The following is a 13,604-nucleotide window of genomic DNA, read 5'->3' as shown; positions in this document are numbered from 1 at the left end:
TGCTATATTCGTAATGAGCACCCCCAAATACCTCGAAAATGATACCCGTATTGCATTTTTTGAAAAATCGTGTCCGCCATCTTGCTTTTACAAATAAGTGCTATATTCGTAATGAGCACCCCCAAATACCTCGGAAACGATACCCATATTGCATTTTTTGAAAAATCGTGTCCGCCATCTTGGATTTACTAATAAATTCAAATTCAAATTCAAAATAATCTTTATTTCATAGGTTAGCATTATTACACTTGAAATCGTCACAATGGTTAAACTCTACCGCTTATTCGTAAGGCAGATTCCCCTGAGAAGAATGAGCAAGAAACTCTAGGGGTTGCTCTTTGTAAATAACATTTACAATATTTTTTTTTTTATTTGAAACATCAGAGATCGAGACTACCTCCATGAGCTAAACGGGTTACTATCACGGATTTTTGTCATCCAAGTACGCAGAAGTTGTACAATAACCTTTAGCATAAAGTTTTTGTTTCACTATAGTTTGAAACCTCGTGAAAGGCAAATTTTGTATATCAACCGGAATCTTGTTATAGAAGCGTATACGTTGCCCCTTAAATGATTTTTTGACTTTGTGAAGACGACTATCAAGAAAAGCTAGTTTATTTTTATTCCTCGTATTAATGTTATGTCTGTCACTATTTTTCATAGTTTATAAATTACTATTCCTTTTAATTTTTTTTCCTTTAAATTAATTAATTTAATATGTGCTATATTTGTAATAAGCACCCCCAAATACCTAGAAAACGATACCAATATTGCAAATTGTTCAAAAATCGTGTCCGCCATCTTGGATTTACTAATAAGTGCTATATTCGTAGTGCGCACCCCCAAATACCTCGAAAAGGATACCCATATTGCATTTTTTGAAAAATCGTGTCCGCCATCTTGCTTTTACAAATAAGTGTTATATTCGTAATGAGCACCCCCAAGTATCTCGAAAATGATACCCAACTTGCCATTATTTGAGAAATCGTGCCCGCCATCTGGTTAGAAATGCTAAAAGTCGTGTCAGCCATCATGTATTCAGATATAAATGCCATTTCCTGAAGGATTACCAAAAATAAATTTTTGAAAATTCTTGGCAACCATCTTGGATTTAGATATTAATGCCACATTCTCAATAAGCACTCCCAAACAACTCGGAAACGTCTCTATAACTCTCGTTGTCGATCGACAATGTCGATTATGTCTGTAGGTTCCCAATCGACATTGCCTGAATCGACATCGATCGTCAATGTCGATCTTATCTGTAGGCACCTTTAGCTTCACCGTGGAATAAAATCGACCACGGCTACACTGAGCCCCCCGCCACAGCAAGACTTAAAAGAAGAAGGGGGTATTATGTATAGGTTCATAATACCCCCTATACTTGTATCTGATATTTCCCAACAGAACGGGGACGGGGAACAACTGCAATCAAATTGGCTAAGTTAAACTTGTGTACATTGAAGAACACATCAAACTAAACATTTTGGACATTGAACGCTCTTATCGCAAGCGGTACAGAGTTGGATTTAAATCTTAAGCTTGCCGTGCTTTCCACCCTGTGCCTAAACGACATAGTTACATAAGTTTATTGCAATCTCTGCAAATTTCCGAATTATATTAGTAAAATAAATATTGCTCTACCACAACTGACATGAACAACGTTAACTTAATAGGCAAGTTGCACATTGTGAAGGTACCCGGTTTCGTAGCACGGCATGCACGGCATAAAGCCGTAAGCAGTTATTCGCCTCTTACACACTTTCGAAGATCTTTCTTTCATACAGAGTGCGCAGGGCATGATATCTACGCTTTCTGTGTGTACCTACTTGACTCACAATTTGACCGAGACTTTACGCCTCTTTAATAATAATATTTTATTTATTTAAGTAAATACCTGTTATTATGATGTGGTATTACAAATACGCACTAGTTTACTATGTGTGACACGGTAAATACTAACAAAGTATTGGCACGAGATTATCTGTTCCCTGATTTTCAAGCCAGGATAACCTATGTTCTGAAAGTCAGTGGTTTGTTTAATTAGCAATTTTACAAGCTAACTGTACCTACAAGTGGTGCAGTGCAGACAATTTACAGAAAAAAGACTTAAGATTAATAAATGGCACAATTCACGATCACCATAATAATAGTAAGGTACCTACGTTCGTAATAAATAAATTTAAACACTTTAAACATCAACGAGTTGTCCTTAACGAATAGCTCATGGACAGCCTTGTTACCGTTCCGTTAATGTGACCGTCATTATGCGGGGCGCAGTGCGGTATTTAAAGCTAGGGAGGTGCGCGAATAGTGACCATTTTCGTTACTTTTTTATTCTCTGTTTTGGTAAAAAGGCCAGTTAACTACTGCATTTTTACATGATACCTTTAGAATTACTTTAAAATCTAACTTCTACTTTCTAGGTCAGTCGTTTTGTCCAGCGATGCAATAAAACCAATTCGAAAAAGTAATTAACAATAACAATAATAATAACACACACACTCAACATAGACCCGCACTAGGGAAACCCTGTGTCGCGGGTGCCATGGACACACACATAGACAACCACAAATTACACCCAAACTCACGAGAGAAATAAATGTAAGCCATACAAATATTTCTCCCGGCCCGGGAATCGAACCTGGGACCTCCGCGTGGCAGTCCGGCATGGTAACCGTTCGGCCACGGAGGCAGTTAGTTATTAATTAATTAATATTTGGTGGTTTTAACAACTCTATGTCGCTCCTTGTAGCTATATTTATACATGCATCTATATATTATGTGGAACACCTTTTTCCGATCATTGATAATAAGAGACGAATGCTGACGTAAACAAGATCTGAGGATGAATATTTTTCTTACAATAAGTACCCCAGTGTCTAATATACAGTTGTGAGGTCTTTGCTCTAAGGTTGAGCTTTATGTCTCTTACACTGTACACTTACACTGTGCAAACCTGCGGGCCACTCGTCAGATAACTCTCCATCACAGAGTATTCCAGGTATTGCAGATACAGCAACCTCAGCAACGCAGGTACAATTGAATCGGCATAATATTGATAACTACCGTACCACTAATCAAGCAGCCGACGCCGATGTCGCTGAGCCCGTATTACACCTACACTCCGACAAAATATTAAGCATGGTTAACATTAGACTTGTCCCGAACAAAGGTCCCGAATAAACGTTAATCTACCTGACTTTCTTACTTATTTACTGAATAAACCTTTGATGGCTCCAAAATTAAGGAAGTTTCAAAATTTACCCATAAACTTACTCCGCAACATCTGCAACGAGGTATTTTGCTAAATTAAAAATTGAATCGTTACTGGCTCCAGTGTTGGGCAAAATTTAATTGTTCTGGCAATTAAAGATTGACTATTAATTATTTGTTAATTGCGGTTCTCGCAACTAACAATTGATCAATCGTTAATCGCGTATATCTGCAATTAACAATTAAAACTGACAATTATGATACATTTATTTATATATGGGGGTGGGTTCGAGAGTGGGTTAGGGTTTGGGTTGTGGTGGTTAGGGGTGAGTTTGGGTTGGGGAGTTAGGGGTGAGTTTGGGTTGGGGGGGGGTTAGGGGTGAGTTAGGGGGTGTGTTAGAGGTCGGGTTAGGTGCTGGGTTAGGGTGTGGGTTAGGGGGTCGGTTAAGGGGTGCGTTAGGGGTTGGGATAGGAGGTGAGTTAGGGGGTGGGTGGGTGAGTAGGGTCGGTGTGTTGGTGAGTGACCCACGCACACACTATGAAGCAATAATAACATTGTCACAGATAATAAATTTGTTCTAACCGCCTCTATGGTCGAATATGGCATGGGCAATATAGTATTTGGGGTGCTGTCGTAACGAATATGGCACTCCTCTCTAAATCCAAGATGGCAGGCACGACTTTTAAGAGCACCCCCAAATACCTCGAAAATGATACATATATTGCATTTGCTTGAAAAGTCGTGTCCGCCATCATGTATTTAGAAATAAATGCTATATTCGTAATGAGTGGGGTACTCATGGGGCACTCAAATACCTCGAAAACGATGCCCAACTTGCCATTATTTCAAAAATCGTGTCCGCCATCTTGGATTTAGAAATGAGAGCTATATTCGTGATGAGCATCCACAAATACCTCGAAAATGATACCCATATTGCATTTACTTGAAAAGTCGTAGCCGCCATCTTGGATTTAGAAATAAATGCTATATTCGTAATAAGCATTCACAAATATCTCGAAAACGATACCCAACTTGCCATTATTTGAAAAATCGTGTCCGCCGTCTTGGATTTAGAAATGTGTGCCATATTCGTAATGAGCACCCCCAAAGACCTCGAAAATGATGCTCATATTGCATTTATTTGAAAAGTCGTGTCCGCCATCTTGGATTTAGAAATTTATGCTATATTTGTAATGAGTACCCCCAAATACCTCGAAAACGATACCCAACTGAACCAATCGAACCCCCAAACGGCCCCGTAACCGGCTTCCCAACCGGCCCCCAAGCGGCACCCCAACCGACCCCCAACCGGCCCCCCGGTCGACCTCCAGCCGGTCTCCCAGCCGGCCCCTTAACCGGCCCCCCAACTCTCTTTCAACTTCAACAAATCTTTATGGATACCTTTGAGCCCAGGGAGACTCAGGGGTTATGTGGGGACTCTTCCTCCAGATTGGAGGGCCTACCCCACTAAAACCTCCCCGGGTTTCCCTTTCGCCGGTTGAGTCGGCGCCGTGGGATCGGTGAACATTCACCACGACGCCGCCCGGCCGCCCTAGCTTGCGCCAGGGCTCCCGCGCCAACGGAGGGGCGAGTCGGCTGTCCTCCGACCCGCCCCCAGACGAGTGAGGCCGTGCAATGCAGGTTCCGGAGTCCCTGTCCAGAGCCCGCTGGCCTCACTAGGGGATCAGGCGGGCAGCGAACTGCCTTCGCCTTCTCCCCGTACGTCTGTGCCGAAGCGGATGCGCGTCCGCCGCGTCCTCGCGCACCCGCTCCGCGGCCTCCTTTTGCGACATAACCTCTGCGCAAAAGGAGGCCACCGCCTCCCAGGACTCCTCGCTACCGAGCATGGCGGCAACCACGCTCGGCAGCGAGAGGTCCTGCCCTACAGTCCCCGTCAGAGTGCGGCGCTGCCCATCCCACCGGCTGCACACCCCTAGGGTGTGCTGCGCGGTGTCATCTGCAGCGCCGCACTCGTGGCACGATGGGGACGATTCCCTCCTCGCCACCTTGTGCAGGTAGTGACCGAAGCAGCCGTGCCCGGTCAGCACCTGCACGAGGTGGTACGACAGTGGCCCGTGGGACCGGTTCTACGAGGACAGGACGGATCGCCCCTATGGTGTGAGCTCCATAGGGGGGATCCGCCAAGCCCTCTTTCCACCGGTCCCGCATGCGCTGCGCCGCGAGGCGGCGCTCCCGCTCGACCTCTTGGGGAGCGGATCGCTCGCCTCCGTCTCTCGGCCCCCCACTAACATAACCTTTTTTTTTAACCCATATTCGTAATGACATTTTTATTCTGTACTTTCGGTTTTAATTGTTAGTTTCAATTGTTTCTTAGACCATCTTAAAAAAAAATTAATTGCAATTAAAATCAATTCAATTGAAATCAATTGCAATTGATTTTTTAATCTGATTGAATTTCTATTGAAATTTAATTGATTAACGCCCAACACTGACTGGCTCCAGGTACATAATGCATTCGATAGACGCACTTCGTCTATGTGATGATGAAGATTGGCGATTTCTAAATCTGTAAGGACGATACCTTCTCGACGGAGGAGCGTCGCAAAACGTGCAGATAAAGAACGGAAAGTAAACTCCGCGCGGCGGTCTCGTTGGATCGCGATCGCAGCGACATTATTCGAAATCGGTTCACTTGTTTCACGGCGGCTCTGCCGATGTCAAAATTTCGTCAAAATTTCCGTGAACATGCTCGCGAGCAATAATTATTTTCGGCAAACTCTGTTGTGAAAAATTCAAGTGACTCTCCCGCAATAGACTCCTCAATTTCACCCCGCCCGCGTCGCTCGGTCCAGTCGCAGCGGAGAAGAGCAAAATGTCGAAGAGGCCGCTAGGTAAGTGCCTTGCAGCGAGGCCCGAGGAATGCGACGCGCCTGAGGCCCTTCTTCGGCGCAGGTCCGGGGCCGGGCGCGTACCGGCTGCCGACGACGGTGGGCTTCCCGGGGCACGACCCGTCCCGCTACCGCAACCCGATGTACTCGTTCGGCGTGATGGCGGGCTTCCGGCTGCGCTCGCTGGGCCCGGGGCCGGCCTACCGCATCGACCGCGTGACCCGCGACGGCACCATGACGGCGCCCGCCTGGTCCTTCGGCGCGCGCCTCGGCGCCCGCGCGCCCACCAAGACCCCCGGGCCGGGGGCCCACGCGCCCGAGCGCTGTCCGCCCATGAAGGAGCCGAGGGCCCCCGCCTACAGCATGGGGGCCCGCCTGGGCCGCGCCGCGGCCTCCAAGGGCCCCGCGCCCAACGCGTACGCGCTGCGCATGGGCCCGGGCGGGCCCGCCTACACCATGGGCGCGCGCGTCGGCTACAACGCCAAAGGCAAGTCGCCCGGGCCGGCCGCGTACTTCCAGCGCGACCAGAACATCTACAAGACGAGGTGAGCCCTCCGCCGATCCTCCGTCCCCGCGTCGTGGCGACGATTGACTCTCGTGTACGGTTGCAGGTATCCGATTTACTCGCTGAGTGCGCGGCTGGACGGCCCCGGCAAGGCTACCAAGTCGCCCGGTCCCGCCTGCTACCCGCCCAACTTGTACAACGTCAAAAAGGTACGAGCCGTTCGATCCGTTCGAGACTCTCGCGCCAGTCCCGCTTTGTTCATTCGCATCCTGTTTTGCAGAACCCGTACTCGTACTCGTTCGGCACGAAACACGGGGAGTGGGCCCCGCCGCTGATAGTTAAAGAGGACACGATGGACTGCCTGTAGCTGAAGCGGATCTCGCGGGGTGCGGCTGCCCCTCTTCGACGCGACACGCCGCGACACGGGTCGCAACACGAATTCAAGTGTAAAAATTGTAAAGCGAAAATAATGATTGAAGTTTAAGTATCGTTCTATTTCGTCCCGGTGAGTCCAAATTTTTGCGTGGTTGTGTCGTTATTTTTGGGTTATTAAAATAAAATTAGTAACGTGATGTATCGTCCGCAATGAAATAAACTAGTTCAATCGAAGACTGAATCACTTGAATGCCTCCCCTCCCCTCAAAAATTGAAAGATGCGTTGGGGGCTTACAATTTAATTGTCTAGTAATAAATCTATTTTACAATGATATAACACGCGAGCAAAGATCAGAACTTTCTCATTGAACGGAGCTTATTGTTCCGTCGCATGCCCGCAGCGCGCACGCGCAACCAATACTGCTTGGTGTTGGGGTCGAGGTCCTCTATGCGAGGTGGGGGACCCGTGTTTAGCTGCCACAACCAGTCTGGATACTCGCTATCCTCCTTAATCTGCAAAACACGGGAGGGGAAATGAGAGGTGGAAAAGAACAGATAATGTAAACCCCAATCGCATATTGTTTGGCTTGTAAATAAAGCAATTATTTTTCTACTATAAGAAAAAATGCAGTTTGAACATGGAAAAAATCTGTAATTAACAGAAAATGGTAAGTACCACACACATATGTACCTTGCTTCTGTAACCAGAGAAGCGTTAGGCACGAAGGGATAAATCGTACCTAAAGTTGGGGATGTACCTTTACATCCTCCCCAATGGTGTAAATGTTGGAGCCGCATACGTAAGTAACGAGACGGTGTGGATCGGCTTCAACGGGCAGTTGTTTCTTCTCTATGGTGCCCAGCTTGCCCGCCTTTTTCTTGCCTTTGCCGAGGCCCATCACACCTGTCGCATAAACACAAGCTTAATTAACTTCTCATGCCAATTACATGTAATTACTCATCTTTCTTTTTATGTCATTCACACCTGCAAACAATCCAGCTGGTCTACCTGATGGACACTGGTAACTATCACTTATCATTCTATAACATATTAGAAGCATAATGAGATGTTAGAATAGCACCATCTATGTGTTTAGAGGCCAGGTGTTCTACACACACATATCTAGCCATGTACAACAGAACTAGTGGGAGGAATCGGAAACTGGTTTACTTTGGCCATGGACTCACAAATTTATCATACATTGAATTACCAGTAGGTAACTGAATTGCATGTTTTGACAAAGTATTATTATAATTAAGCACCAATATGGAAACCATGTTGTTAAAATGCCATAGATCACGTGAGATGCCATTTCCATTAAATCATTTAACATGAAGCAGCTTTTTACTTTGAATTCATTCAATTCAATTTAATTATTATTTATTTCGGCATAAATTCCATCACAACAAAAAATATAAAAATGAAAGACAAGTTAAAATAAAAATTTAAATTGGGGGATTTAGAGTACCTTGAAAAAATAGTTTACACCAGTTCATAAAAGCCAATTAATTGATGCTTTCTTAACAGGGTGTATTAATAATTCCCCTTGTTCATGAGAAACATGCCAGATATGCTGCAGCGCCAGGGTTCCATTCAGAGATGAAACATTAATATTTTAGGGATTTAAGTTGCATATACATATTTGTTTTTCAAACACCAACATTTCAGGCTCTTCACTGGTACCATGGATGGTCAGGGCCGACTTTCAGTGAGTTGGTTGTTTATTTGAAAAAACAAATGTGCATTCTGAAACAAATAGTTTGATTTCCAATGTGTAGCAATCGCGAACACCAAAGAAGCCATTATGCTTACCATTTGTTTTGTGTTATGTTTTAGTTGTCATGTATGTACAAATAACACATAGTGTCTTCAGCTGTAATTTTTATAGAATACATTATTATTTTTCCATTTTATTCTACTTCAGTACCATTGTATCTTTTGGGGACATAGCTCCTTTAAACTGACCATTTTCGTATTAACTGGAAGTAATGTATCAGTGACAAGCAGCAGTTGTTTCTAAGCTTTCTCGACGCCTCCATTGTCATTAATTATGATAAATGGTAATAAATTTTTTAAGGATAGAAAAGATGCTACGAACGGGAAGCGTATTTATTTATTTCAGCTGCCATCCTATGGAAGTTGCCTATGTAAGAAACTGTAGAGGCTCAATTGCCTCTGTGGCCGAACGGTTACCATGCCGAACTGCCACGCAGAGGTCCCAGGTTCGATTCCCGGGCCGGGAGAATTATTTGTATGGCCAACATTTATTTCTCTCGTGAGTTTGGGTGTAATTTGTGGTTGTCTATGTGTGTGTCCATGCCACCCGCGACACAGGGTTTCCCTAGTGCGGGGCTATATCGAGTGTATGCGTTATTATTATTATTATTATTAATTGTAACGTTACGTAAAGTTCCTACAGCATAAGTACAACAAATGAGGAGAAACAGCAATTCGCAGCATTTGTCTGCATTTGGACGTAGACTTCATATATGTTATTATATACAATGCTAATAAGACGGGAAATTTATGAAAGTAACGATAAATGCTCACCTCCCGCGGCCGAGGTTGTCTTCTTGACGACGACAAGGTTCGCTGCGCTGCAGTGTACAGCGCGCGCCCCGTAGACTCTCACGATGCTCGCCACCTTTGCATACAACATTGCATACAGTTAATTATCTTAATAAATATCGAAACTTAGTACAGTAGCAAAATTGAGGTTAAATTTTGATAAAATGTCAAATCATTTTTTTTTTCTTTCCATAAAGGAAAAGGCAAAGGTTTTACACCATACAGCCAAGTCTTGGTACATTATTAAGTCTTTTGAGCCATGTCTTCGTTTAATTATGTTTCTGTAAAAATGGCCGCCACAAAGAGGATAGGCAATTTGAGGCGGCGGCGTGCTTGGATTGACTCGGGATTCCTTAGAACGGGCCGATAAGGGTATTTTAGTTCGAGATTCGTATAATTTCGCGTTTTAATCTTCGATTAAGGCACAATAGCACTATCCTATTCCACTTTAAACTAGATTTCACAAAATAATTGAAAGTCAAAATAAAAACGAAACTTTTCCCTCCAAAAGGTCCAGAGCGAATCCTGTCAAATCAAATCAAAATATTGTGATTTTTTTTTTGTTTTTCGATTGGAAAAGGCAAAAGCACTAATGCGCCATACAGCCAAGACTGAGAGTAATTTCTTTCTTGGGTGCCATTGCAAAATGTCTTCGTTATGTAGTACCAGCTTAGAGGATGGAAAAAAATAGTACCAGAGAATAAAGAATAAGAGAACGGACACTCTTCGCCCCTCCCTAGTTTTAGATACCGCACCCCGCCCCGCACATTGCCGGTCACTAGACATGGGGAATAGAGTTACATTTCTATCGCCGTGACTGTCGTTCCGGTTCCAAAAAAATCACAGTGATAAATCATCGTGATTTTGTCACGACTGTTACTCCCGTGACCTTGTCACGCCTATAACTTACATCACGATATACGGTTTTAGTCAGCGGCTTCTTTCTAAGGGTCGTATTCCAGAACTCTACTTCCTGGACCTGTCTAAGGCTTTTGACATGGTATCCTATGGCGTCCTATGGAATAAAATGTATAATACGAGTATACCTAAAGAATTGACAGATTTGTTTAGATATTGGTATGAAAATCAAGTAAATTTTGTTAGGTGGGCTGGGAAGCCCTCAGAGGAATACCAGATGAAATGTGGAGTAAGACAGGGGGGGCTGACTTCTCCGAACCTATTCAACTTGTACATAAATGGGCTGATGGAGGAGCTCGGTAGCACTGGTGTCGGCTGTTCAGTAGATGGTTGTTTTGTTAATAACATAAGTTATGCAGACGATATGGTGCTGTTGAGCCCCTCAATCAGCGCTCTTAAAGTACTTCTCAATGTATGTGAAAGGTATGCCGAGGCCCATGGGCTCAGATACAATGTTAAAAAGAGTGAGCTGTTGGTGTTCAAATCAGGTTCCAAAACCTATTCGACGCCACTAGTCACTCTAAACGGAACTGAACTGGAAAAAGTGACCAAGTTCAAGTATCTGGGTCACTGGGTCACGGAAAATTTATCGGATGACGTTGACTTGGAGAGGGAGCAGGGCACTGGCGGTACGGTGTAACATGCTGGCCCGTAGGTTTGCACGATGCTCTCATGAGGTGAAAATCACCCTCTTTAAAACTTTTTGCCAGACACTATACACGTGCAACCTGTGGAGCGATTACACCAAAAAAGTCTACAGTGCCCTGCGAGTCCAATTCAACAATGCCCTAAGGGGACTGATGGGGTTGCCTCGATACTGTAGTGCCTCTGGGATGTTCACGGAGGCTAGAATCGACGGTTTCCAGGCCATCATTCGGAAAAGAGTGGCTTCCCTGCTGGCCAGAGTGAGGGGCAGTACCAACAGTCTTCTTAGAGTGATAGCAGAGAGGATGGACAGCCCAATCCTTAAACACTGGATGTCCATTCATGTAAACGAAAATGAAAATTTTGCATTCTACTAACATAGTTATTTAAGTTCCTACTAACATTATATGGACATGTAGTCTGAAATAAATTCTTTCATTTCATTTCATTTCATTTCATTTCTACTCAATGCTCAAGTCAGGACTTGAGTATTGCAGTGAGCACTGAAAATCATACTCAAGTCCTTGTCATTAGGGTCGTATTTCCAGTGCTTGAAATCATACTCAAGTCTGCTCAAATCCTACATTGAGCATTATGTAGAGTTCTGGAATACGATCCTACTACTTATAGCCGTTTTTTATACCATGATTTAAGTTTTTACTCCCTTTGTAATAAGTTTCTATTCCGTTCAAAAATTTGATTTTGTATTTAATGTAATTTTGTTTGCTACTTATTTAATGCGAATCTTTGGATTGTTAAAAATAGCAATAAAGTGTAATGTAATTATATTTCTAGTAGAATACACAAAGTAGATTATACATAAATATAAAATACCAACTCTTCCTATAATAAAACAAATATACAAAAATATTTTACTTTGTTCATAAATAAGTTTATAATAACTGCTGCAGATTCTTTTCATCCGCCCTTTCTAGTAGTAATAAGCACCTACGACCCTTGTGAGTGAGCAAAGAAAGTCATCCTATTTCATTCACTCCCATCGCCGAAATGGCCCGTTTTGAAGAGAACTACAACAAGTGGCGCGCTCAGTCACCACGGAACGGAGATCGCGCATTGTATCAAATACGTATGTCGTGATGTGAGTGACGGGGATAGCTATTGGAACGGAGGAACACCTATGTGATTTTGGAACGTCGTTCCTTCGCAACGAGTCACGGTGATACTGTTTGGCGGCGGATCATCGTGATTTTTTCATCGTGACGTTATTTATCACCTCTACCGGTCACATTGACTAAACGACAACAAGGCTGCCGGCGAGCCGTTTTCGCGCGAAGACGGCTTTGATATTTGAATACAGTTTTCATTTATTCATTACGAAACTTACTTTAATATAAAACATCATTTTACGTTACGTTGTATGGCTTTTTATAATCATTTTTCGTAAGATGAAACGAAATAAATAAAAAAAACTTACATCTAAGACTCAGGGTCGTATTCCAGAACTCTACTCAATGCTCAAGTCAGGATTTGAGCAGACCTGAGTATGATTCAAAGCACTAGAATCATACTCAAGTCCTTGCTATTAGGGTCGTATTTCCAGTGCTCATATCAATCATACTCAAGTCTGCTCAAATCCTGACTTGAGCATTGAGTACAGTTCTAGAATACGACTTACTGAGTTACTTTACTTACTTATTCAGTTATTTATTGTTAAGAGTCGAAGCTGTTAAAAAAAGACGAGTAATGGCGGTGTGCATTCAAAAGTCTGTGGAAACAAAAATATTAAGATGAACATATATTTTACTTACTTCCACTACTAGCAAACAGAAATGTTAAGAACGAATAAGAGGTTATGGGCTACTGCACAAATAATAAAAATGGAGAATGATATAAAAATAAACAAATACGGCATCACGCAGTTCGCCGGAACGGATTTCAGTAATTGGTTTTTCCGTGTAAAAGCTCATTTTGAAGAGCATAGTTTAGGAGAATCAATCGAGGAGGAGCCCACTGACTCAAAGAAAATAAAGAATTAAGCAAAAGTATAATAAAAAAAATTTAACAAGTCAATGTATAGCCGACAGCCATCTTGAACTAATAGAAGACTGTTGCACACCAAAAGATACAATAGAAAAACTTAAAAGTACATTTCAAAGAACGGGCATTGCAATCCAACTTTCAACACGTAAGAAATTACTATTAATGAAGTATGATGATAAAAACTCGTTAGAATACTTATTCATCACTTTTGATAAGACCGTAAGAGATCTCAAGGCATCAGATGCTAAACCAAGTGAAAGTGAGATATTATGCTATTTGTTGCTAGCCATGCCCGACTCCTACGAAAACGTAGTAACCGCTCTAGAAACAATGTCAACTTATTTGTCAACTGACAAAATTTGTTACACAATCTGTTATCAGTACGAAGAATAAATAACTCAAACTGTAAAGTAGTATGCTGTTATTTACACACAAAAAGGACAAATTGCTGGCAAATCTAATGGAAGTCTATACGTACTAGATTGCGAATTTGTTAATGGAACAAGTTTCTTATTACCCGCAAAT

At 43.0% G+C, this 13,604-nt stretch overlaps 2 protein-coding genes across 2 annotated transcripts; one reads left to right on the top strand and one right to left on the bottom strand.

Moving 5' to 3' along the window:
* Positions 1-5,912: 5,912 nt before the first annotated feature.
* Positions 5,913-7,181, top strand: LOC113238602 (outer dense fiber protein 3-like protein 2). The gene is made up of 4 exons (XM_026475429.1): positions 5,913-6,069; positions 6,131-6,611; positions 6,678-6,780; positions 6,852-7,181. Exons 1-4 carry the CDS (start codon positions 6,051-6,053, stop codon positions 6,936-6,938), a joined length of 690 nt encoding a protein of 229 aa, XP_026331214.1. The 5' UTR covers positions 5,913-6,050; the 3' UTR covers positions 6,939-7,181.
* A 59-nt stretch (positions 7,182-7,240) lies between these two features.
* LOC113238603 (39S ribosomal protein L54, mitochondrial) lies at positions 7,241-9,777 on the bottom strand. Its single transcript, XM_026475430.1, has 4 exons — positions 9,755-9,777; positions 9,498-9,591; positions 7,705-7,850; positions 7,241-7,459 (listed from the first exon to the last, which is right to left on the bottom strand). The coding sequence occupies exons 3-4, from the start codon at positions 7,843-7,845 to the stop codon at positions 7,298-7,300; spliced, it is 303 nt and encodes a 100-aa protein (XP_026331215.1). The 5' UTR covers positions 7,846-7,850; positions 9,498-9,591; positions 9,755-9,777; the 3' UTR covers positions 7,241-7,297.
* Positions 9,778-13,604: the final 3,827 nt, after the last annotated feature.

The sequence above is a fragment of the Hyposmocoma kahamanoa genome, unplaced genomic scaffold, assembly GCF_003589595.1.
Source record: "Hyposmocoma kahamanoa isolate Upper Pololo Valley unplaced genomic scaffold, ASM358959v1 97, whole genome shotgun sequence".
Lineage (NCBI taxonomy): Eukaryota > Metazoa > Arthropoda > Insecta > Lepidoptera > Cosmopterigidae > Hyposmocoma > Hyposmocoma kahamanoa.
This window is presented reverse-complemented; position numbering and strand designations above follow the sequence as displayed.